General features: G+C 38.9%; 1 protein-coding gene across 3 annotated transcripts in view; it reads right to left on the bottom strand.

The window, feature by feature from the left end:
• The window catches only part of ITGA8 (integrin subunit alpha 8), a 172,316-nt gene that overhangs the window by 45,473 nt on the left and 101,597 nt on the right, over positions 1–25,246 (bottom strand). For all 3 annotated transcript variants that reach the window (XM_008692079.2, XM_040645373.1, XM_040645374.1), the window contains exons 16-23: positions 22,287–22,342; positions 21,728–21,882; positions 20,293–20,430; positions 19,736–19,803; positions 17,987–18,134; positions 12,961–13,053; positions 8,554–8,633; positions 3,216–3,296 (exon numbers count right to left, since the gene is read on the bottom strand). In XM_008692079.2, the coding sequence (XP_008690301.2) occupies positions 3,216–3,296; positions 8,554–8,633; positions 12,961–13,053; positions 17,987–18,134; positions 19,736–19,803; positions 20,293–20,430; positions 21,728–21,882; positions 22,287–22,342 (819 nt within the window). The remainder of the gene's footprint in view (positions 1–3,215; positions 3,297–8,553; positions 8,634–12,960; positions 13,054–17,986; positions 18,135–19,735; positions 19,804–20,292; positions 20,431–21,727; positions 21,883–22,286; positions 22,343–25,246) is intronic.

Here is a 25,246-nt window from a genome sequence, read left to right as displayed (position 1 = left end):
TAAAATATTTAAAAGTTGGATTTCATAAAAATTAAAACCTTTTGGGTTTTGAACATCACTGTTAAGAAAATAATAAGCCAAACCATAAACTGAGAGAAAATGTTTGCCGGACACAAATCTGATAAATGATTTTGTATCCAGAATATGTAGGGAACTTTTACAACTTGATAATAAGACAGACAACTCAACAAGAAATGGGCAAAATTTTAAAAGACACTTCAAAAAAACCCACTAAGGGCAAATAAGTAGTGAAAAGATGCTCAATATCACTAGTCTTTAGAAAATGCTAATTAGGGGCACCTGAGTGGCTCGGGTCATGATCCCGGGTCCTGAGATGGAGCCTCATCAGTGGGCTCCCTGCTCAGTGGGGAGTCTGCTTCTCCCACTTCCTCTCCCTCTGTGTGCTCTCTCCCTCTCTCCCAAATAAATAAATTAATCAATCTAAAAAAAAAAGAAAATGTTTATTAAAACTCAATGAGATACTTTCACACACTTACTAAAATGGCTAAAAACAAACAAAAACAAACCTCAAGCCCATGCCTACAAGCACGCAGCATAACTGAACTCACACTCTGCTCGTGGAAATGAGAAATGGAAATGGTACAACCAATTTGAAACACGGTTTGGCGATGTCTTATAAAGTCAAACGTAACCTTGCCATACAACTCAACTCCATTTATGAAAACAAATATCCCAACAAAGACCTGTGTGTGAATGCCGATAACAGGCTTATTACTAAGAGCCCCAAACTGGAAAAAACCCAAGGGTTCATCAACCTGTGAATGGATAAACGATTTGTGGGACTTCGGAACAGTGGAATACTCAGCAATAAAAAGAAACAGACCACTGATACATAAGAACATGGGTGTTTTTTCAAATGCATTATGCTAAGTGAAAGAAGCCAGACTCAAAAGGCTACATTCGGTATGCGCGTATTTATATGATTTTTCTGGGAATATAGTGACAGAAGATAGATCAAGGTTGACAGAGCCTGGGGGTGGGGGCTGGGTTAACTACAAAGGTGCATGAGAAGCTATGTGGGGTGACAGAACTGTTTTACATTGAACATCCCTGTGGTGTCCAAATGCTTCAAACTGAACATCTAAAAGAAAGGGTTTTACTTTATATAATTTATACTTCAATAAACCTGACTTAAAACACACACACACGCAAACACACACACACCAAACCCCACAGACTATGAAAAGGTACTTGCAACATGTGTAGCTGGTAAAGGATTAGCGTCTCAACTCCAGAATAGGAAAGAGTTCCTTCCTATGAATTAATATGAAAAAATTAAGTCTCTTCGTAGAAATATGTCCTAAAAAATAAGCAGAAATTACCCAGTTTGGGAAGAATGGAGACAACAAACACATGAGAAAGCTACTCAGTGTCGATTAGGAATCAGGGAATGGCAAATTGAACCTTCAGTTAGATAGTATTTCTCACCCATCAGATTGGGTCAAAATGAAAAACATGACCATTTTGTGAATTAGTTAATAATGTGTAACAGTGAAAACTTTCCTCCATGTCTTGTGGAACAATAGGAAGGTATAATTATTTTGAAAAATAGTTTGGTACTATTTAATGAAGTTAAAAAGTGTATGCTGTCTGATCCTGAACTTCTGCACCTAAGCGCATACCCTTCTGACATTCTTCCACAGGTGTACCGAAGGTATGTACAAGGAAGTTTGTAAAAAAGGAAAAAGAAAACCCCCAAATGTTCATCAGGAGTAGAAGGGGTAAGTAAGTATGGTGTAACTTTACAATATTAAACTCTCCTGCAATTAAAATGAATGAACTATAGGCACATGCCGTAAAGTGGATGAATGTCAAAAACATTCATTTGAACGAAAAAAATCACAGAAGCATAAACAAAACAAGATTTTGTGTGAATAAGATTCAAAGAATTCTCTCATAGGCTACATAGCACCATCACTTATAAAGACGCACCTGGAGACAGGCTGCCTGACTTGCATTCTAGCTCCCACTTCCAGCTATGTAGCCTTCAGCCCCTTGTGTCAAAATTTCCTCACCTGTGCAGCTAGGATACTGGGATATATTAAGATGTGCTAATGGACTGGGGTAGCACATGTAAGGATCAATATGTGCTAGGTATTATTACTCTTCTCTAATCCACTAGGTGGAGCCTCACTGGTCCAGGAGAGCTGGCAGGGCTCCTCCCATGGGGAGCAGAAGGGGGCAGCAGTGACAGAATGCATGGAGACCATGGCTCTGACTGCCATTATGGAGGAGTGGGAACCACTCAGGACTATGGAAAAGGAAAGGGAACTGGGACTGCTGGAGCCCAATGACAATTCAACCCAGAATACCAGTTGACATTTTTTAGTCAAGTCCTTGATTGTCCTGAAGAAATAAGAATTACAATAAAATCAGTGGAGTCCACACTTGCGTAAGATGACTACATACAGTACATTTCTAATTCCTTTTTTCCCCCAGTCATGGATTTCCCAAGATGGTAGTTATTCTAAGCCTTTTTCTTGACTGTCCTCCTGTCTCTCAACTGATTGCGTTCTGGTACCTTCTTCAAAGAATAGGACAGAAGGAAAAAGACAGGGGCGCCTGGGTGGCACAGTGGTTAAGCGCCTGCCTTCGGCTCAGGGGGTGATCCCGGCGTTATGGGATCGAGCCCCACATCAGGCTCCTCCGCTATGAGCCTGCTTCTTCCTCTCCCACTCCCCCTGCTTGTGTTCCCTCTCTCGCTGGCTGTCTCTATCTCTGTCGAGTAAATAAATAAAATCTTAAAAAAAAAAAAAGGAAAAAGACATAAAATGTAAATCCCATCGACCCTCACATCTAGGAGTTAGCCATTTGTTCAACTCAAGATGCGGTATGATGAGACTGAATTGTCATTATGCCGAAATAGTTACTGGAGAAGTGAGACTTTCACGCAATCACAGGTTTGTTGATTTTTATCTAACTTCTTATCACTTGTTCTTATAGTCTGATTCCTGAACTGTTAGTTTGAGGAATAAAGTGATCTCTTGTTTTGATATCCTTAGAGTTAATTACCATATAGGGTTTACTCTAGTTTTCAACGGAAGTCTAACGATGGGTAGAAAAGAATGAAAATTTATAACCAAAGCGATTTGTGATTGCTAATGCATTAAGAAAATTCCATATAGTTTTTATTAGTGTTTTTTCATAAAAGCTATCATTACAATATAATTACTACAATGTCTTTTATTACTCACCCTCTTATTTCTACTTGAGCTACAGCAGTGATGTTGATTTGCAGGCTCACAAAATTGCTGTCTGGGTTGTCCTTGTTGGAACTAAAACACAGTGACAATATGATTTAGATATATTTTTTCAGACATGTTACAATATACGATCATAAAAACCATTCTGCTGCTTGTATGGTGACTAACATAATAAAAAAAGATGAAAAACATTCTGTAGATCAAAAGGACAACAAACATTACTAATACAATCATTCAGAAAACAATGGTGTATCCATTCTACAAAATCATAACCATTTGAAAATGGAAATACTAAGCTTCTCTATGAGTAAAAGTACGTAATAACTTTCCATGAAGAGACATCTTATCTGAAAACACAACAGACATCTAGAAAAGCTAACACTTTTTTGTTTCAACGGCTAAACCAAGAAGGCAAGTGAGCTGAGTTCATTTTCCAGCTTCTACCTTGGACACATTGCTTAACTTCTCTGTGCAATAATGTTCATTGCCCAGTAGATGGGAAAGGAAGGTGCAGTCAACTCCTGATTCTCCATGCTAATAAAGAAGAGAACTAGCATGAATAATCCAAGAGCAGCACAGAATGGAAAAAGTGTTTGCGTTTGGCTCTGGAATGCATCATACCATACATTGTTTTGGCAGCAAATATATCTTCCTTACGACTTAGTTCTGAAGTAATATTAAATAAGTGTACATTCACTGCATGCTAACTGGCTGACTAGGATGGGAGGTGGGAGTGGAATTAGAAGCATAGCCAATGGCGGGAAGAAGCAAGACGCCAGGAATTTGGGCAGCTCATGCCAAGGCAATTAGGAAATGACATAGGTGTTGTCAAGTGCATCAAGAATCTCAAGATAGAAGGTGCGTGTTTAATAATGTTTCTTTGAACAGTGGCAAAATTATTTTTAAGTCTGCTGGTTTTTTTCTCTCAAGCAAATATAATTACATATGAAACTTAATTTTTTAAAAAAGACTTATTTATTTTAGAGAGAGAGAGTTAAAGAAAGAGAGAATGGGGGGATTGAGGAACAGAGGGAGAGGGAGAAACTCAAGCAGATTCCATGCTGAGCACAGAGCCCGAGGCAGGGCTCAATCTCATGACCCTGAGGTCACGACCTGAGCTGAAACCAAGAGTCCGACACTTAACTGACTGTGCCACCCAGGTGTGCCTACATATGAAATTTAATTTTTAAAAAATGCATGTTAAGCAGCCAGCCCTGTCAGGAAAATGAAACGTGGTCTCACAAGAGGCTGGAACAACTGAGCTTTGAACGCAGAGGCCATTTGCCTTTATAAACCCTATTGCACGTTCCCTAGAGTCACCCTCATATCCCAAAGATTATGCAGCTTTCAGCAAACAGATGTGGCCACACCACCACGGACAGGTCATGCTTATATCCAGTTCTCATTAAGAAGAGAAAGACTCCTCTTTCCATCATCGACTTTTCACGAAGATTCAGTGGATAAGCTTTCACACTGCAGTCGTGGTAATGGGGTGTGTTCGGACTAGCTTTTGAAGCTTTCCAAATGTGGGGGCTGGAGAGGAGATGATAAGAGTTGGCTTTCAAAGGAGGAGGAGACAGAATCGTTCCCACAATGCTTTTGAAAAGTCTTGTCTGATTGTATATACTGATAAGGCCACTTAAACTGCATCACACATAAAAGATATAAACAGGCCAATGTCAGGCTCATTTCCTGTCATGGGGCATCACGGCTAACCTTGTGGTGAGCCTAGGGGGACTTGTTCACCAAAGTTTGAACCCCAGTTTCCAGGCCACTTAATCATTATCACATCTGGGGAAAGTCAGTCAACTAAAGAGGTGTTTTGTTTTTTTTTTAATTACTGAATTACTAACCAGCAAGAAATCATTAAGTAATTCTATTTATCGCATTTGTAGTTCCAAATGCACGACAGCAAACTCTTTAGTTTAGAAATTTAAGTCTCATTGTTCCACACATTACCCAGAATTTGTTCAGTTTTCTAGTTCTCACTGCTTTGCTGCGGTGGATATAAAAATTACGAAAAAAAGTTTCATTTAAGCTGTCCCATAATGTCATTGCATTTTGTTTCCACGTGGTTGAAGTGACACAACCGTCTTTACTCATAACATCCGGAAAATGTAAATAGATGTCAGGCGCTGAAATCGTCTTCAGACAGAAGTCTCATCTGAAGCTGACAGAGGCTCTTTTCAATGTAATAAGAGCAATGGCGGATGTGGAGACCAGATCTAGTTGGCTAATCAAAATCGTCCTGCATCCCACAGCCTTGTCGTGACACTTGGTGCTGCAATCAACCAGTGGTATCAACAACATCTCCTGGTAAGAAAGTCACCGGGCTTTGATATACAACTTAGATGCTTCCTTGACCTCCTTCCTGGAAGGAAACCTCCCTTGCTAACACCACTGCTCCGTTCAAACAAGCAATCCATCACCGCTCTGGACACTGAGCTATTTATACTGTTGGTGCTAGTTCTACACAGGAATGATGGATTTCCTCTCCACGACTACACCCTATGTCATGCACCCAGGATAAACATGTTTTTTACTTATCGTTCTTATGCTGTTTTCTTTTTCCTTACTGTTTCCTATTCTCTGTTTTCTAACATTCCCTCTGTGCTTTTTGTGGTCTTTGGAACATCAGCAAATACAATACGATATTCATTTCACTACTGCTGAGGAAGCAATGTCAGTGACACCACGAAGACCTATTTGTGTGTGGGAATTGTGATCTGAGACCCGCTGTGCTCAGGGAGGAGAATGTTTACATGTCACACGGAGCCACGGCATGAGGAGACCGTTTAATGCAAACATTTGGTAACATGAACTATTTTAAGTTTATTAATATATAAAGCCCTGTTTCTCTTTTGGGTTCTGTTTGTGGAAAAGGGCATTAAATGTGGGTAACAGTGGTCAGTGTGGTCAAACCTTAAGAATTTAGACCTTAGAGCATTTGGTTTAATTTATTTTTGGTTTTAACACATTTAAATTGAATACAAACCATCCATTAAATACTCATTTATGTCTTTGCAGTCTGCCAGCAAAGCATGTAGATAAATGCTCACCTCAGTGTTAAGTATTCTCAAATATTTTTATCTCTGAAATGTCTGTTTTGGGAATTTGATGCTTTATGTATGTCCCTGTGGCCTCTCTGGTTCTTCATTTACGCATTTTTTTCCCCAGGATAATTTTAAGTCATGAGTTTCTATAGCATGTAGGGATGGAATATAATCATGGTCCAATATTTTAGAGGAAGGGGGATGTTAAAATGTGACCATTTCTATTTTCCATTAAGTTTAGCACTTCATTGCTGAATTCACTATTTGAATGATGATCTCCAGGATGGATTTTGGGAAGGCATTTAGAACATCATTTGCTGTCCTTGGCTTCTTGAGTGAATTACTAGTGGCATTCATTCTATTACCTGTAACTGTAATCAAAAGTAAGGAGGATGTGTCAAGGAATTTTCTTTGCATTTTTGTTCCAGATTTCCTTTCTAAATAAAGGCTTTATATTTCATGAGAGATATGTCTTCATGCCATTGCAGGATCAATGTCACAGACAATGATGGTGGGAAAAAGAAACTTCAGGCTACTGTCTGGAGTGATGGTGGTCCTCACTGCGGAATGCCTTTACGTTCTTTCTTTTTTCCTGAAAACTTACAAATACTTCCCAAATGAAAATATTTAGGACTACCCGAAACTTTTGGAAAATATACATTTTATATCAACAAAGAAGTGGTTTCATAAGCTTTTGGTAAAATGCTATTACAGAAATTCTGTCTGCATCTCATCACTAATATGGGTAAAAGTTTTAAAAATCTCTAGCAGAAAATATTGTTACATTTTTTAAAAGACCTAATTAAGGTCAGAAAAAACCTAAGGTAAGTTAGAATACCTTCCTTCTTCGAAATCTATCATAAAATTTAGGGGATGTGGTTTGTGATTTTTGTGGTTGTAGATTTTTTAAATTTTTAAAAAAGATTCATTAATTTTAGAGAGAGAGAGCATGGGTGCAAGGGGCAGAGGGAGAGGGAGAGAGAATCCCAAGCAGACTCCATGCTGAATGTGGAGCCCATTGTGGGGCTTGATCTCAGGACCCTGAGATCATGACCTGAGCCAAAACCAAGAGTCAGTTGCTTAACCAAATACACCACCCAGGTTGTAGATTTAAAGAATCTGCTATATTCTTATAGAGTTTATATGCTTTTAAAAAACTCTAAAGCTTTAATTAAAGTAGCTATTAAAAAGTAAACCATTACACAAAATCAACACTCTCCAATCACTGCTTACAGGACAGAAGGTAAGATTGAGCCACCCTGTACACTACTATTTGAGAACCAAATTATAAAGACTGACTTCAGAGTTGTGTTATAGGTAGAATAAGGGTTCACCATGCTGAGCATATGCTGTTTATATCAATGTTCAAACACTTAGAATTGCAGACCACAAAAGAAATATACACATTTCACAAGGTGTCTTACTATACACATTTACATTTATCTAATTGGATTATTTCCTGAACAGGACTTTGATATATTACATTCCATTCAATCTCCTTTTCTTTTAATTTTGGCCTGGAGTTATTAAATTGATCCCATTACTGGCTAATGGGTTGAAGTCCACAGTTGGGCTTTCATGCACACTGCTCCCTACAAGGCTTCCCACTCATTAAATATTATTTTCAGTCATGAAAGAGCAAACAGAATAGACAGTGAAAAGATACACTTGAATATCTGGAAAAGGTCAGTCTTAGGAAAAAAGAGCAGCTACTTACTTGCTTTGGCTTGTAGTTACTAGAGAAGGCCCTGAAGGAAGGCTCTGGATGAATACATGATCACACCTGCTTCCTGCCCTGGAGCTCACAGTGAAACTATCTGAGACTTATTAACTCTTGAAGAGTTCGATTTCAAGATTGCAAATGTATAATCTGTGTTTTTTGCAAAAATTTTATCCTCAGGAATTAGCTGACTGCCGCTGAGAGCATTGTGGGTATGTAGTAGGGGTGTTGGTAAGGGTGGGAGAAGGGAAGTGAATCAGAATGAGGAAAAATGGAGGTAAATGGGGGTGGGAGGGTACCCAGGACAAAATTTGATTAAAATAACTTGGCCTATAGATGGATCTCTTTTCTAAAAAATAAAAATTAAAAAAAATGAATGAATAAATAAATTACGAAACTGAAACAACAGAAACAAAGGAAATGATCTGTGAATGTCTGGGTTTTAATTTCAGGAGAACTTCTAAGGTTAAGGAGGTTGAAGAGTGGCCGTTCATTTCAATATGGATCTCTGTAATATTGAATGCTGACCATAATTTTAAGCACTTAAAGATCTAACCTTCTGATTTGGAGATCGAAGTTAATGCTCATGTTTGTTTTCTCAAGACGTGGAACTGCAAATCGGAGGCCCAGAGAATACTAGAAGAAAAAAATACAAGTCACTAAGTTTATGACAGGGAGGGACTTTCTACACAGCGTAAAAATCTTTTTTAAGTCATCCTTGCAAATCCCCACCCTAGATTGCTGTCCTTTTCTCTGCTTCCACCCTGGGTTGCTGAGAGGAAGTCACGTAACTAAGACCGCGGGAATTCAAGTTCCTATACATCATGGTTCCTTCCCTTCATTTAGCCCCGTATGGACTCTTTCTTCTCTGGCCACCTTGCTATATGCTAAATTAAAAGCAAACTAAATATACAAGAGATGAGTGATTTGGAAAACGGTCATGCTTGTGTTTGATGCACCTTTAGGTAGTCATTGAAATTATGGCTGTAAAGCCTATGCAAATATGTGGGAAATGCTTCTAATGTAATAATGATCCATGAAGAAACAGGTAACATAGTTGTATGTACAACGTGTTTCTCCTTTTGTTTTAAAAGTTTATCGATGGAACAATTACTGTAGAGGAGTGAGGGTGTATGGTAAGAAAATATACCAGAATAACATGCTACGGTTATGTTAAGATTATACGTGAAGGGATTGTTTTCTCCACCTTTCTTTATTTTCCAAAGTTTTGAACCTGCTCTAATATTTTTTTTTAATTTGAGGACAGATTTTTAAAACTTTGGGAAAAATAAATCCAATGATAACATAAATAAAGAAGTGAAAATAAGAGCTGAGTAATTCTATGACTTACTCTCCCACGCACTGTGCTAAGCCTTACGTGCCTTGTCTCACATAATCATGATAACCACCCCACAGGTAGGTACTGTGATTACTGACATTTTACAATCGAGCGGTAATCTGGGGATTAGGGAGATCAAGGGCCTTCGTCCAGGTGCTTAGCAAATGAATTGTAGCGTTGGAAATTCCTGCAAACCAACTCTAGGACCTGTACTCTTGGCCACTACGCTACGAGAATCAAATCAGTGATTAAAAACTCGTGTTAATATGAACCAGTAATAATATGAACTAATAATAAATCTTTATTTTTTTCATAAATCATCATCATTATCTCACTAACCCTTACTGACTGCTATAAGCCAGGTACTGACCTAGTGGCTTTATATACATCATATAATCGCACTGTTCCAAATATTCCTAAACATGGGGATTCTCCCATTTCAATGTGACCTCGTCCAAGGTATCACAACTGACAAATGGCAAAGCTGGAATTTAAACCCAGGTGTGGTCTCATTACTAAACCTATGCATCCTTATGTCACAGCCACGATGAATTCCTTTATAATAACAAATGTGCGATTTTCAGTCAGACCTCTGGGACGTTGCACATAAACTTCTCTCTTCTTTGGAAACTACTTAAAACTTTTCCTGCTTTTTCTATGTGAAGAGGTTCTACTTGTGGTCCAAAGTTCAGGACAATAGATCCTCCTGCAACATACTGTCTGATCCCACAGGCCAGGTAAGGCAGAAATTTTCTGTTTATTCCCTATCTCCTTCTTTGCTACTCTCCTATCACTCAACCTCTGATATTGCTAATGTCGAGTTTCTTACTGAATGGGGATTATATATTTTCATCTTGATATTGTGAGACTCTGGCTTAGTATCAGGCATATAGAAGGGGTACAATAAAAATGGCTGAAAGAATGATGTGAAAGAGTTTGCTATTGTTTGCACGGTTCCAGTGATGGGGATCTTACTGTATTGTGATGAAGCCTGGCTAATGTTGGTATTCATCATAGAGCAATTCAGCCTGGGACAAAGATACAACAACAATGTGACAATTTCATATTGGTCAGAGGCCCATGTGTTTTCAACTAGAACCAAACACCAGATCTCTGGGCATTGATTCTAAAGAACCTTTGTGGAATGACTACTTTTTTGTTTTCCTGATTGAGAGATTTTTCAAGTTTTTATGAATCCTACTGGCACATATTTTATATTACTATAGATATTATATGAAAATGACATTACTACTTACAAATCAGAAGTGATACTTCTGAATATTACCTTGAATGTTTTGTTAAATTAAAATAAAAAGTAACTTGAAAACTTTTTTTTAAAAATATTGGGACCGAAATAAATGGTCCTGGTGATTTATGATGCTTTTTAATATTTAGGACTGCTTTTACATTTGGAATTTTACTACAACCAATGGAGACTTTTTTTTTAAAGTACAAAATGAAGATGTAAATAAATCAAAATGTTTTATAACAAAACAGAATGCAATAAAATTTGATGTATTTAAGGGCATTAAAGGGTGAGATAAGAAAGCTATTAGGTTTCTTCCACTATAGACCTCACAGATAAACGAATACAAACAATTTACTTCCTTGACTTCCAAAAATTATTTGCTGGTAAAATGGATTGACATCCTGTCACATAAACACATTTGTGGTTAAGACCACACTGCCATTTTTACCCTCCACTTGGATTGTCACCAGTGGTCAATTTTTGTTCCAGGATTATTCTTAGTTATTAATGATCTTAGATGATCTCTGGTTTAGACTTAACACTTTTAATACTGAAAAAGGAATGAATGCCTGGTCACCTCTAGATGCAAACACTGAAGCTACCATGTCAATTTCTTCCTCTTTGGCCTTGGGTAGATCTCTTCTTGACACCAAACTAGGAAGTTTTTTCTTGAAAACTAACAAAAGGACTTATTAGTTTCCAGATAAAAGAATTCTAATGAAAAATGTTCTAACTTCTCAGCTCAGAAATCCTGTTCTGTCTTTCATGGCTTCATTTAAAAATCTCATCTCATCTGTTATTCATTAGTTTTTATCCAAGTACTTTTCCCAATTTTGCAGACGGGATAGAATATGGACTTTGTGTTAAGTCCTGGTTTAAATCTTGGTTTTGTCATTCATTACCTGTGTGACTTTGGGAAATTTATTTGACATTTCTCAGTTTCTTCATCTATAACATAGGAGAAATACTCAACTCATGGAATTGTTGCTTTTGAAAATTTTATGAGGTCACATAAAAGAAAAAGCACCCAGTGATGGGTTTGTAACACAGAGGGCAATTTCAGTACATGTTAGCTAATAAAAATCTGTTATAAAATTTATCTTCCATTTAAATATTTACTTTTTTGACCCAACAAGTGAGTTTACTGGACTATAGCTTGGCACACTTTATAAATACCTGGGATCAATGGAATAGAGTTCATTAGGGTGTAGAAAAGCAAAAATATTATTCTAGCACCTAAAGAATAAATTGGGAATAAGTATTCCTTGGTAGTTTTGAATGCTCAAATAAATGTGACAGATCATGGACTAAAAGGTTTATTTACTGCAGGACTTCTCAGTACCTTTAAAATGCAGAAGTGCACCTGAATGCCCCAGAGGAGGATATGATACTCAGCAGCAGTGACCACAGAACTCCCCTTTAAAGCCTGATCTCAAGGGATCAGTACTCTTTGGAATATACTTTGGGAAGCTATTCTAATACAAACCTATGCAATTATAAATTTTTGTCAATATTTTTTCAAATAGGCCATTTTATTGATAATCATAAATATTTAATTTAAAACAGGAATACTATGTTTAGTTTATGCAGCATTTAATTATGCAGTATTTGCAGATTTCAGAATTTTTTTCTGATTCACGACTTCATAATAAGTATTTCCACTGAGATATTTATTACAAGAAGTTACTATGTGTACTTAAATGGCTATTGAATAAAATAAGCTTATTGTCTACAAGTAATCCTGAATGAAAAGTTCCTAAATCTGGAAACAACGAAAAAGAAGAAGAAAAACATGTCCGTATTCTTTCAAAAGCACATTACAGATCGTTATTAACTCTTTTGTTTTTCTTGCTACAATTTTCTGTATTATTCTTCAATTATGAAGCATGGAAAATATAGACCTAGTAAAGCTAACTCAAAAGATGGGTTATGGTAACATTTTAATATAAAAATACTGTGGATGATAGTCATATGGGAGGTATGTCAAAAATAAAAGCTTAATCATCTTTGCTAAATTTTTTAACTATGTTATTTCTTAAGTCATTTACTGAATACAAAGAAAAAAATTGCAGTGACATTCAAAGAAAAAATTTCCCAAGAAAAAATCTGTAGCAAAAACATCTTCATAAAGCATCTAAAAGACATGTCAAAGTAAAGTCAAAAGACAAAGCATATAAAAGTATTCATCTTTTTGTGTTTTTAACCTCAGATTCCCTACTCTGTATAGGATAGAACGCTCAATCCACCGCCCTGGTAATTTCCTGCCTAATTTGTTTTAGTTGCCAGGTGCTAACCTGCTGAGTGCTAATTGGGGAGCGTTGCACTAGCTCTGTTTAAAATTCAATTAGAATTTAAGGCTTCTGGTTTTCTCTTACATTTGTTCCAGCCACCATAGGGTTCCCAAGGTCACACACCACCATCCTGGTTATATTTTCCATCTTGTACTCACAGCTCAGTGGTCGCAGCCCCTGCAATGGGAAAGAACACCAGCGTGGAGCTCAGGGGGCAAATAAGTTACATCCTGTCCCAAAGGCAATGCGGTGGGCCTCGGGAAGCTTCTCTTGATTTCAAACACCTGTGCGGGCTGTGCCCAAGAATTCATGTGTGACCATTAACTCAGAAGAGAAACTTGAGAGAGGGGAAAAAAAAATCAAAGTTTAATTATAGGAAGAAATTGGATTGGTAAACATACCTAGTGTGTTTCCCTGAGGAGGAGAATGCTTACTACATAAAATAATGAACATTTTAGAAATTATTTTCACGATTGCTAATGTTAAATTCAGACCATGAAGATCACAGATGAGTAAACATCATTGCACAAATTTACTCTTGAAAACAATGAAATGACAGGTATTAGTAGAGGCTATCATGTGACTCAAGGAGCATTTGCAAGAGATTTGATCTGAACACAAATTCCTACACACCATGGTCCCAGTTCGAGATTACACAATCAATCTTAGTTCCATCCTCTAAATACTGAATATGGGAATAGAATACTTTTATGTCTATGCAGTGCTTCCTGTCTCCCTTCTTTACCTTATATCCTATTCTCAGTAGAAAGTATAAAAACTCAAGTTTGAAGAGGCATTATTTCCCTCTAATTTACTAAGAGCCACTAATATATGACCTGTCACCCTTATTCCCACAGATGAGCTTACAATATGAAGACTTTCACAAAGGAGCAAACTTTTGCTCCAGAATTTCTGCCCCAGGAGAGGTCCAAGGAAGAGGGTTCTGAATATGAGGACCATTGGTCCATCTGTCAGCTCTACTGAAATTTCATCTAAGGAAGTAATGTGACTTTTCATGTAAAAGTTTCAGAAACCAGCCTCCATTTCATTCTTCCCACTTAATTCAGAAAAACCAAGATCCAACACCAAAACAAAGAAGCGCTAAACAAACACATCCAGGTAAAGAATTTTGTAAGTAAATCATATTATTTGAGAACATTAACTTCAGGCGAGCAGGGGATTTTGTATCTGTTCTATTCCCAGTGCCAGAAGAGTATTGGGCGCAAAGTAGTATAAGGGAGATACAGAGCAGAAGTAGCTCACATTACTTCCTAAGAGGAGTCTGAAATGAGATAGACAGAAACCCAAGTAACTATAAAATCCTCCTTCCTGTAATCAACCAGGGAGGCACGCCCACTGAAAAGTCTGTTTAGACTCCGAAGAAAGAGGTGAATGACTGATATCTGGAGGCAATTTAATACACGCTCTCTCCAAGTAACCTGAACGACATCCTAAGAAGCTAAGAAACATAGTTTCAAAAAGCTGGTAACATTCTCTCCTCTGAAAGGTAGAATTAGCATGTATTTAAATTCTTAAGGCTCTATAACTAACCCTAATCATACAGAGAACTTTTGTGTTTGAATTATTCAGTCCTGAAAACAGAAAATAAGGAACCCAGCAAAAGCTTTTAAAAATGTCCACAAGTCCTTTGAATATAATTCAAGGACTTAGTTTCTGTAGTAAATATTTTATCTTATCTAAAGGTTAAAAGTGACATGTACATTTTTTCCAGCTTTCTAGAAATAGCTCTTTTTACATCAACCAAAGATCTTTTCTTACCGCAGACCCTCCCACCCTTTTTCTTTTTTTAACCTTTATTTCCTTTCCCCGAGTGAAACAATGATTGTTTTTCTAGATATTTCTAGATTATTTTCCTTAGCTGTTCCAGGGACACTCCTGCTGTAATCCATTTATAGCTCTTAAGATATTATTCATTCACTACAAATATTTACTGTGTACCTACTGTTTACCAGGCATCGATAAAAAAGACCCCTTGTCTTCACTGTATTTCCAGTCATCCTAACCATTGTAATAAGTAATCACAAGCAATTGTAACAAGCAATGGAAACATAATCAGGGCAGTTTGAGTTTTACCATGGGAGAGAGTCATAGTGATAGGGGAGGTTATGCATCTAGATTTGAGGACCAGAGAAGTTTCCCCTGGAAGAAGTGATATCCAAGCTGCTGGGGGCGAGGGGGGGGGGGCAGTGCAGATCAGTGGTTCAGAGCCGGGGATCAAACCTAACAGAGGAGTTGTGAGTCTCGGTTCTGCTACATAAAAGCTGTGTAACTTTGGGCATGTTACTGAATTTCTCCTTATCTATAAAGTGGGGGATACGGATAGACTTGCTGTTTCTCTATAAGGCTGTGATGAGGGTTAAGCAAATTAAATCCATATAAGATCTCAGAGCAGTGCCCAGCCCATCTCAATTGCTCAATAAATGTTTGCAGCCCCAATCATGACCAAGCTGAAGCCTGAAGAATAAACAGAAAGAAGTAAGCTGGATAAGGGGGAGGAGGGAGTGGAATTGGTGCGTCAGAGAGAAGGAAGTGCAGCCACAATCTCTGTGGCAAGAGAGCACATGGGTATTATAGAAACTGGAAACAAAGTCAGTCCTGCTGGAATTTAGGGTGTGGGGTAAAGGAAAGAATCAAAGCCCCATGATGAGGCTAAAGGGGTGAACAGAGGTGATAGAATTAAGGGCCTCGTTAGTTATTGAAGGGATTTGGATTTTATCCTTAAAGCGATGGGGACCTAGTGAGGCTTTTCAGCAAGAAGCGGTGGGATCAGATTTACATGGTAGGGAGAGGACTACTCCTGTGGGGAGCGGAGCGGAGGCAAGCTGGTAGGGAGATGAGTTAGAAGACTGTTGTCATCTCAGCAAAAGCTCATGCCAGTCCAGATGAAGGCAGTGACAGTGGCAGTTAGGTGGAGAGAAGAGATGAACTGGAGAGACTGGGGCTGAGTGGGCTGTAGAAACAAGGTGGCTACTGGTGCCAATCTGAGACAGGAAATGGAAGCGGGGGAGAAGTGTGAGTGTGGGGAGAGGACAAGCCTAGTTCTGGACATGCTGAATGTGAGGTGGGTGTGAGGCAGAGGAATGCAGTATGGGAGGTCCCCCAAACAGCCAAATTCATGGAAAGCAGAATGGTGCTTATCAGGGGCTGGGGGAAGAGGGACTTCGTGGTGGGTGAGTACAGGGTCTCCATCTGGGAAGATGAAAACGTTCTGTACCGAGTATTGCTCAAGAATGAAGATGTACTTAACGCCACTGAACTGCACCTTTAAAAAGTGGCCAAAATGGTAAATTTTATATTATACATATTTTACAACAATAATAATATCAATAATAGTCACAATATAAAGCACATAGGCCCTTATTCCTAGAAGAATTTAGAAAAAGTCACCAAAAGGAAAGTATGAAGTCTGGCTCAGTGAAGGTTTCCAGAGAAAGAGATGGTCAGCATCCACATTTTCGAAAAGATGGATGTTTTCAACAAAAGAATAACAAAACTTACAATCAGATAATCCTAATATGTTTCCCCCTGGAGGAAAATGTCTAAAAAAAACTTGAACTGAGTTTAAATAAAAAGGTACACAAACCTCAAACTGCCTAAAAACAAAGAATAAATTAGAACGTGGCTTAGTCATGTGAAATTCAAAGACTGAGCTAAATCTCTGCCCAAGGGAAACTGATGGAAGAAAAATAGTTAAGGGCTTCTTTGAGATTATGGATAATGTCTGTTGTAATGTTTACAGCCAAAGATAGAAGCGATAAACGTTCTCCTGTATTTTCCACGCAACAAACTGAACCATAAACTGGATGTTTTGCTAAAAAAACCTTTTGGAAGAGATGCTTTGTTTAACGAAGTCAGGGGTGGAGGGACATGAAGCAATCAAATGAAAACAGAAGTGGAGCCCTGGAATATTTTAAAAAATAACATACTTGAACTTTTGTGTTTGTTTCTATAGTATTTGCATGTGAGTGTGTACAGGTGATATTTTTCTACAAATTTCTGCAACAGAAACTCGTCATGATTTTATGACTGCCAAAGATACACGATTATTACTCACCTGGATTTATATTTTTTACTAAGATAATTTAACCAAAATATAAACCACAAGACTAGACGTATGAGTAGAGAATTTTCCATTCCTTACATCTTTAAATGCCTATAAAGTATCAACATCACAACAATTTGCTAACATCTCCTGAGAGGAATTATTCTTCATTGACGTAGTCATTAGAATGCTCAAACTCTTCAGAGTCTGTGATATTTGGAAACCAGCAGTTAACAAATCATAATTAAACGAGCAAACCCATCAGCAATTCCTGAAGGAGCTCCAAAGAGTGTTAGGCTGGGTCTCTACCCTAGATTGTACATTTCCGTACATTTCTGAAGACGAGGGACTCTCTCCATTATCCTGCAATGTATTTATAATGGCTTTTTAGACCAAGTGGTTAAAAACACAGCAGAACCTGCAGATGCCCCAAGTGGGAAGATTTGTGGTCTGATAAGGAAAGATTATAAAAAACATTGTTGTCAATTTAATAAATGGTGGCATTGCCTGACCGACAAATGACGAAGACCTGGCTTTTCTTGGTCCCGGTCCCAAAAAGGTGGGCCACGAAGGAAGAAAAATGAACGTGTTTCCTTTCCAGTGCCTGTCTAGGCTGTTATCAGTGCTCAGCTGGGACTGGTCGGACCTTCCTCCGTAAGCAATAATGAAAACCAGACCTCCCGGGACCTGCTTGAAACGTAAAGGAACTAAAAACAAAGGCCTGAAAACGGCCAGCGAGGGTGGGAGTCAGCAGGGGAATCATGCTGACAGATGCCGTTAGCAAGCTTCTCCTTTCAGCCAGTTGTATTCTCCTCCTTGCTTCAGCTCTCCATCTTTGGCCAATTTATCTCTGCACTATGGCCAAGAAAGATATGAATACTGCATAAGACCACCCCTCTTCTTGGCTCATTGCTATTATGACGACCAAAAAGTAAGGTGCCTTTTTGTCCCCCTTTATTTGGGAAGAAAGTCTCAGCTAAGGTGGCTCTACTTAACATCGATTTGACTTCAAATGTATAACCAGCTCTTTTCCTACTTCAAATTTACCTTGTTGCTGCGTTCAATCCCAACATAATCTGCCTCTTCCGGTATCATCACAAAGAGTTCAGCTTCGTACGCACCTTCTCCTTCATTTCTTGCATTGATTATGAGCGTAAGATGATTTTCATCTCCTATGATGACCTGATTCTTATCTCTAAAATGCAGTTTAAAAAGGAATATTAGGTACCATACTTCTCTGTATTCACAGATACCGTATTTAAGGACTTGGAAGAAAAGAAGGAAGATGTGGGAATAGAAGACTTGGACAAGAAGATGGTTCATCATGAAAGGGTGGTGAGAAGAACTGAGAAAACACATCTGTAGGGCAGGGCAGGAAAACATCCTGGTAATGGTTAACAATGAGTTCTCAAAAAAAAAAGGGGGGGGAGTACCAGTTTGTAGCTGATTTCAATTTTTGAAATTTTCATTTGCTGATTCCAGCGGTGTAAATCCTCCCATTGTGGTCAGTTTCAGGCTACTGACCTACTTCATCTGCCAGCAAAAATCCAGGAAATCGGACAGTTGGCTCAGAAGCCAGAATGAGGTGGCTCTGGCGCATCGCTGAACACGCCCAACAGGAAGAAGATGAGCAGTGGGAGAAAAGGGAGACACGGTTTAGAAACAAAGAAGGGGGGGTGGTGCGAATGCCAAGTGAACCGTAAGAGGCAGATAAAATAAGATCTCAAATAGCTGATTGAGGATTTTGAGGAAATTTAATTCTCTCCAAACCTCAAACTGAGCCAACATTTGGAAATGTCCACCACCTTTGACCCTTAATCAAAGCTATTGCTTTGGATACTGGCTAAATTGTGGAGTTTGGAAAAAGTCCCCCGAAAGGTTGCCAAGAGGATTCCAAACGCTGGCAGCGGGATGGGCCTCGGGGGTGTGTGTGTGTTGGGGGTTGAGGAGCATCATTCTGCTTTTCCTGACAGAAGATGTTTTATCTTGGGCTCATTTCTTTCCATAACAAAATGTAGTACAGTTACCAGTGCTGGACTGGTGACTCTCCATTACAGGCAACTGGGAAGCCCTTTGATTCTTTCCTTTTTTTTTTTTTTTAAGGTTTTTTTAATTTATTCAGAGAGAGAGAGAGAGAGAGCGAGCACGAGCAGGGAGGAGGGGCAGAGGGAAAGGGAGAAGCAGAGTCCCCGCTGAGCAGAGTGCCCGATGGGTCTCCATCCCAGGACCCCAGGATCGTGACCTGAGCTGAAGGCAGATGCTTAACCCACTGAGCCACTCAGGTGCCCTGAAGCACTTTGATTCTTAAGTTGATTTTGGAACACCTTCTGCTTTACTCCACAGAGTGCCAATAATTTTTTTTTCAGAAAATTAAAAAAATCAATTTCATTTTGAGAATTGTAAGGATGCTTTTGAGTCATGAGGTGCTGCAAAAGCTGGTTTGGGTAAGGTGTAGAGAGAACCAGCCTGAGTCTCCTGCTCCCAGGACTGAGGCAAGTCCACACAACCTGAATCACCCCCCGCCCCCCGGCCGAGAGATTCAGTTTGAACAAGCACTTTCCCCCCCATTTTTGCTAAAAGATGGCAAAATATTAGGGTGTGTCACTTGATACCAGTGACAAAGAACTGACCCAAAACACAGGCTAACCCAAAGTGTAGCCAGGCTCGAGAATTTCGTGCAGGGTTTTTTTTTTTTTTTTGGTAGTAGTTGGAAGTGTATACCTTCTCCTGAGCAGCTTTAAATAAACACCTGTATTCCATTAGATAAAGCGTACACATTTATTTACTTAAACTTACGGTCTAGCTGACAGCTTCAAGTCAGGAATGCACACGTTGTCTTCACCACAATCCACCAGGATGTGAGCCTGTGTTGTGCAAATAGGCATCAGGAATAATCTGGGAAAACCTGAATTGCATTGTTTTTCTTGAAAAGTATGAAGAATTCCACAAATTAAACCAAAGCCCTCATTTCACTCTGCATGATTCTGCCCCGCTAGACACCCTGGGCGAGGCAGTGATCTCCCGATACAGCCTCATTGACATAATAGCCCAATTCCCATTCATTCTGCAACGTCCCTAAAGAAGGCCTCCCTGGCAGTGTTTTGAGGGTCACAGGCTGTATTGTTTCCCTTACAGCCAAAGTTTGAGCAAATTAAATCTTGGTTGCACAAGGGGAAGGGCTTCTGAAAACACGGTGATGCAGTGTTTCAGGCAACACGTCAGGGAAATCTCCCCAATGGGATAAGTTCGTGCGCAGGAATGCGAACAAAAGAGGCTGGGTTTGGTCTTAGGTCACAGGAGCGAGGCCCAGGGCCTGACCGAGAACCAACCACCCCAGACTGTCAGGGACCTACCTGCTCGGTCACAGTGTTTTCCCGGTAGTAATTCAATATTGGTTTCACTTCCAGGCCTTCTTTAAAGGTGGATTCATCCAAACTGTAATTCAAACTAATGTTGATTGGAGATAATTTATCTCGGAATTCAGTTTCATCCTAGGGAAAATAATCACACACTCAAGGCAGGCTCCGGGAAATAGCTACAAGATGTTAGTCTGTGAAAGGCAGGCGACGTTTGACTTTGGCCAGTGAAAGTGAATGATCAATGCTGCTGATCACGGCAGCCCGCTTAGGTTCATGTGGGATATAGTAGGCAGCTTAATTAATGCATGTTCAGGGATGAAATTGTTTAGACCTATATGCTTCGGGAGGCAATCTTCAGGTTCCCACACAGATGGGTCAAATTGCAAAGGGCAAAAAAAAAAAATACTTATATATGTAATAAATGCCATGGAGAGTTTCATGAATTGGGATTTTTGCTTTCATGAGGTTGGCAGCATTTATGAGTCCTTTTGGTCTCAGGGGGAGAAAACATCTTGATTCTCCTCCTCTCTTGTCATCTCTTTAAGCTCACATGAATTTCAGAGCACCTTCAGTGCCCTTGAAGTTCCCTCAGAAAAGGAAATAGAACCCCTTCAGAGTGGAGGGGTAGCACGTGCAAAGGCCCTGAGCACACAGGAATGCCTCAGACCACACAGAGGAAATGCCACCTTCAGATGTGTGTCAGTCACGGTCATAATGAGACTCAAGGATCATGCATCCAGCTTTTCATTCTAGAGCATTCTAGAGCGTGTTTGTGAACTTTGCCCTCACTGGATTCTCTCACCCCCTCACTAAGTCCCGTTAAGGAAGGAGACAAAATGAGAGAGAGAGAGTGATAAACCCCACAACTGCTAAGAAGCTGGAATAATAGTGTTATAAATATTTTGGCTCTTCATATTTGGCTTGGAGTTATTGTAAATATACATAAATTATATTTATTTATATTTTTATATATAAATTATATATATTTATATCTATATTATACATATATAAATTACTTTCAGTAAAAGCGTTGATTTGCCTAAACGTTTTCCCAAGTTGGCTTTGAAATGCACATTGATAACATCTGGCCAAACATACTCATGTAGGAGAAAAATTCAAATAAATTGCGTTTAACGTTTATGGGTTTTTTGGGAGGGAGGCGGTGAGAAATGAAAACCACCTGAGTTAGTGCTAGTATCAGGGTAGTGTGCAAAGCAGAAAGAAGCCCCGGGAAGGAACAGCCACACACCATCAGGTCAGCTGCCTCGGAGCTCGAGAACGGAGCCAGGGGCCTTATAATAAAGTTTGCTCCTATAAAAGGAAAATAGATGTGAATCTCTGTGGACAAGTATGATGATTCAATAGAGAAAAACGGTTGGAATTTGACTCTGAATGTTAGAGGCCAGAAAGGTGATTCTGGAACACTTACTCGAAGGTAAACCACAAAATCCTGGCATTGGAGGGATTTCTGCCGCTTTACGGGGAGGGGGAAGATGCGATGTGACTGATGGTTGTCAAGGAAGAGCGTGCGTTTAATGGCTCCTTTTTGTTTCAGGGAGTCTAAGTGCAGCTCGGCAGTCAGGCCTAGGGACAGAAATAGAGCAAATAGAATCAGGAAAGGAAAAGTATTCAGTGAATGCAGTGCTTGAATGAATTTCTATTTCAACTTGCTTACTCAGAAAACATTGTTCTCATAGTTGGATCAAAAACAATACACAAGCTGGAAAAAAAAAGTTTTAGAAAATACTCTCCAAGCTGAGAACCTTGTTATGTAATGGTTTTACACCGTCATGATTATATTTGTTTTTACAGATAACATTAACGCCAATCATTCAAGTAAGAGTTACGTAGAAATTTCCACATATACAATAGAAATCTTAATATTAAAAAAGGGCTCTTTCAAAGTTTTCTATGGTCTGTGCCAAGAAATGCTTATTGGTAACTTTTCTTGCTATGGTACGGGAGTGTAAAAATGAAAACATGCTCACCTATTGTGTTGGAAATGCTCTGGCCTGTCACAGACGCACATACTCTTAAAGAGAAGCTATGGAAAGCAATAGTCAATAATGTATTGGTTAGTGAAGTTTTGAATCTGAAGTAGAAACCTTTATCTCACCCAAGACAAAACGAATACCTCATTTTTACTCTGTATTTCTCATTATACACACACACAACTAACTACAGATACGTATATTTGTAAAGTCTATCCATCTATCTATCTCACCACTTGACCACAACACTAATACAATTAAGACGGGTAACATGAATATGTCGGAAGATATTTAAAGTAATACTTTAAAGGTAACTGATTTAATCAATGGATTAAGTAATCAATTACTTGCTGCTTTTATTCCATAAATACATATGAACCCTGCCCCTGTGTGAGGGAGGGAAGAATTAGGCAGTGCAGGAGGGGAACAGCCAGCGGTAGAACTTGGAGATGAGCAAGAACGTGACTCCATTCGAGGAACAGGCAGAAATTGAGTCTGGTTGGAGCAGGGCGGGGAAGCTCAGGGAAGCGAGGCTGGTTGGGTCGATCTTCAGGGAACAGGGCTTTGAAATTCATGTTAAAGAGTTTGGACTTCATCCTAAGAGGCACGGAGCAGCATGGGATGACGAACCCCTATCCCCACTTGGTTTAGGAGGAGGAGGGAACCCGGTGGTAGGTTGCTGGGTGTGGGTACAATTTGGGGGGAGAGAGAAAGAACAGGAGGAGCTGAGCGTGGCTGTCTCAAGCTAGGTGGGCACCATGATGTGGCATGTAGACACAATAAAAAAAGGGCAGACGTGCACAAGAGACACTTGATAGTTTTGCCTGGAACATGACCTAAACTCAATCCAGAGAGATGTCCGCCACGGCTCGTAGGATGACCTGCCCTGGGACCTGTTCTGTGGCCAAAAAGGGAAATGAGAAATGACCAGTCGTCTCTGCCTGGCTTTGCAGCATGTGCTCACGTCCCTCCTGAAAAAAGCCCTAGCAAGCCAGCATTCGAGAGGGGGCTTTTCCACATTTCCAAGAAAGTACAAATAGGAGAACATACTTAAATATGATTTCAAGACAGTCTTAATGATTTTACTGATAAAATACTATAGTAGGATTTGAGTATTTCGACAGCATCCCAAAGCTGTAAATAATCCCTAATCATACTTTAATTATGTGTCAGCTTCCTGCGTGGAATATAATGAAAATGTGTCACATCTGGGACTCATCTATCTGCCGTGACCTCAGTCAATGTCTCCCTTCAGGGTAAATAATTTGCCACATGCCATTAAGCCAATAGTTTCCTGAGATGTCTCTGCTCTTCCAAGTGCTTGTACTACTTCCCCCGAGAAATCACAAATTCCAGCCCACTTCTACTTCAATTAGAATTATTTAAGAAAGATGGAATAGTTAACCCTATCTTTACATTCTGCAACATGTCTGGCTTTCAAAGTCGACATTTTTTCTGTGTCCCACTTTTTTTTTTTGGAGGTACCTGGTTATGTGTCAAAGTCAGAGACAGAGTTCATTCACTTTTACAAGAGAAATTCCTATTTGTAATGAAATTATCAGCCTATGTAAATTAAAATAATTTTATATATAGCCTTTTGTTGAACATGAACAATTCAAAAGCAATAAAGTTTTTGGAAAAGAAATAAATGACAGCTCTGGAGGTAAACCTTATTTTTCTTTGCAAGAAAGTGTTTGTTTGATGGACAAATGATGTCAGTGGCTGATTTATGAATTATATCAATTACGCATCAGTGTAGTTCTGTATTTCTTTCTTAGTTCTCCCTTATCAGTAACTGGATGACTGTGACTTTTTTCATACAAGTTTAAAACACCTGCTACAACGTACTGAATTATTGATAACAACACCACCTCAGCCTACACCTGCCAGTTTATAGATGTCTTTCACAGAAAAGTGTTGCCAGGTCAAAACGTTCCAAGCACCTTGTTCTGATCTAAAAGGAAAACCTTGAAATTTTATAGTGCTGAACCAAAATATTCATTTTTTTAAAGAAAATGTTTATTATTGGGGTGCCTGGTTGGCACAGTCTCTAGACCACATGACTCTTGATCTCAGGGTCCTGAGTTCAAGCCCCACATTGGGCGGGGAGCCTACTTAAAAAAAAAAGACAGTCCTATCAGATATTGAAAAATGTTATCAAGTTATGATAAATAAAACATTATTGAGAAACTTTTTATTATGAAATATAGTTGATATGTAATGTTATATTTGTTTCAGGCAAAAAACACAATGATTCAACAGCTCAGTGCTCACCATGGTAAGTGTAGCTACCATCTATTACCATACAAAGTTAAAACAAAATTACTGACTCTATTCCCTATGCCGTCCTTTTCATCGCTGTGACTTAATTTGTTACTGGAAGTCTGTACCTCTTAATCCCTTTCATGTATTTTGCCTATCTCTCTTAGCCTCTGCTCTCTGCCAAGCACCTGTTCGTTCTCTGTGTGAGTCTGTTTTTGTTTGTTTGTTTGTTTATTCATTTGTTTTGTTTTTTCGATTCCACATATAAGTGAAATCATGATAGTTGTTTTCTCTGTCCGACTTATAATATCTTAGCATAATATCCTCTAGGTCCATCCATGTTGTTGCAAATGGCAAAATCTCATTATTTTTTATGGTTGAGTACTCTTCCACTGTAAATATATTTACCACATCTTCCTTATCCATTCGTTTCTCGATGGACACTTGGGCTGCTTCCATATCTTGGCTACTATAAATAATGCTTCAATAAACATAGGGGTGAATATATCTTTTTGAATTAGTGTTTTTGTTGAAATATTCATTCTGAATTTAGCAAAACATATATTGTACATTCACTATATGTTTTATATACCAGAGAATTAGGTCCACTCACAAGACTATATCTAAATATAAAGTACACTTGAGTTGTCAGGGAAAGCTGTGACCTATAATTAATTAGAGTTAAAATTGCAAAC

Source organism: Ursus maritimus, unplaced genomic scaffold, assembly GCF_017311325.1.
Source record: "Ursus maritimus isolate PB19 unplaced genomic scaffold, ASM1731132v1 scaffold_31, whole genome shotgun sequence".
NCBI classification, from domain to species: domain Eukaryota; kingdom Metazoa; phylum Chordata; class Mammalia; order Carnivora; family Ursidae; genus Ursus; species Ursus maritimus.
Note: the sequence above shows the minus strand (reverse complement) of the source record. Positions and strands in the feature narration are given on the sequence as shown.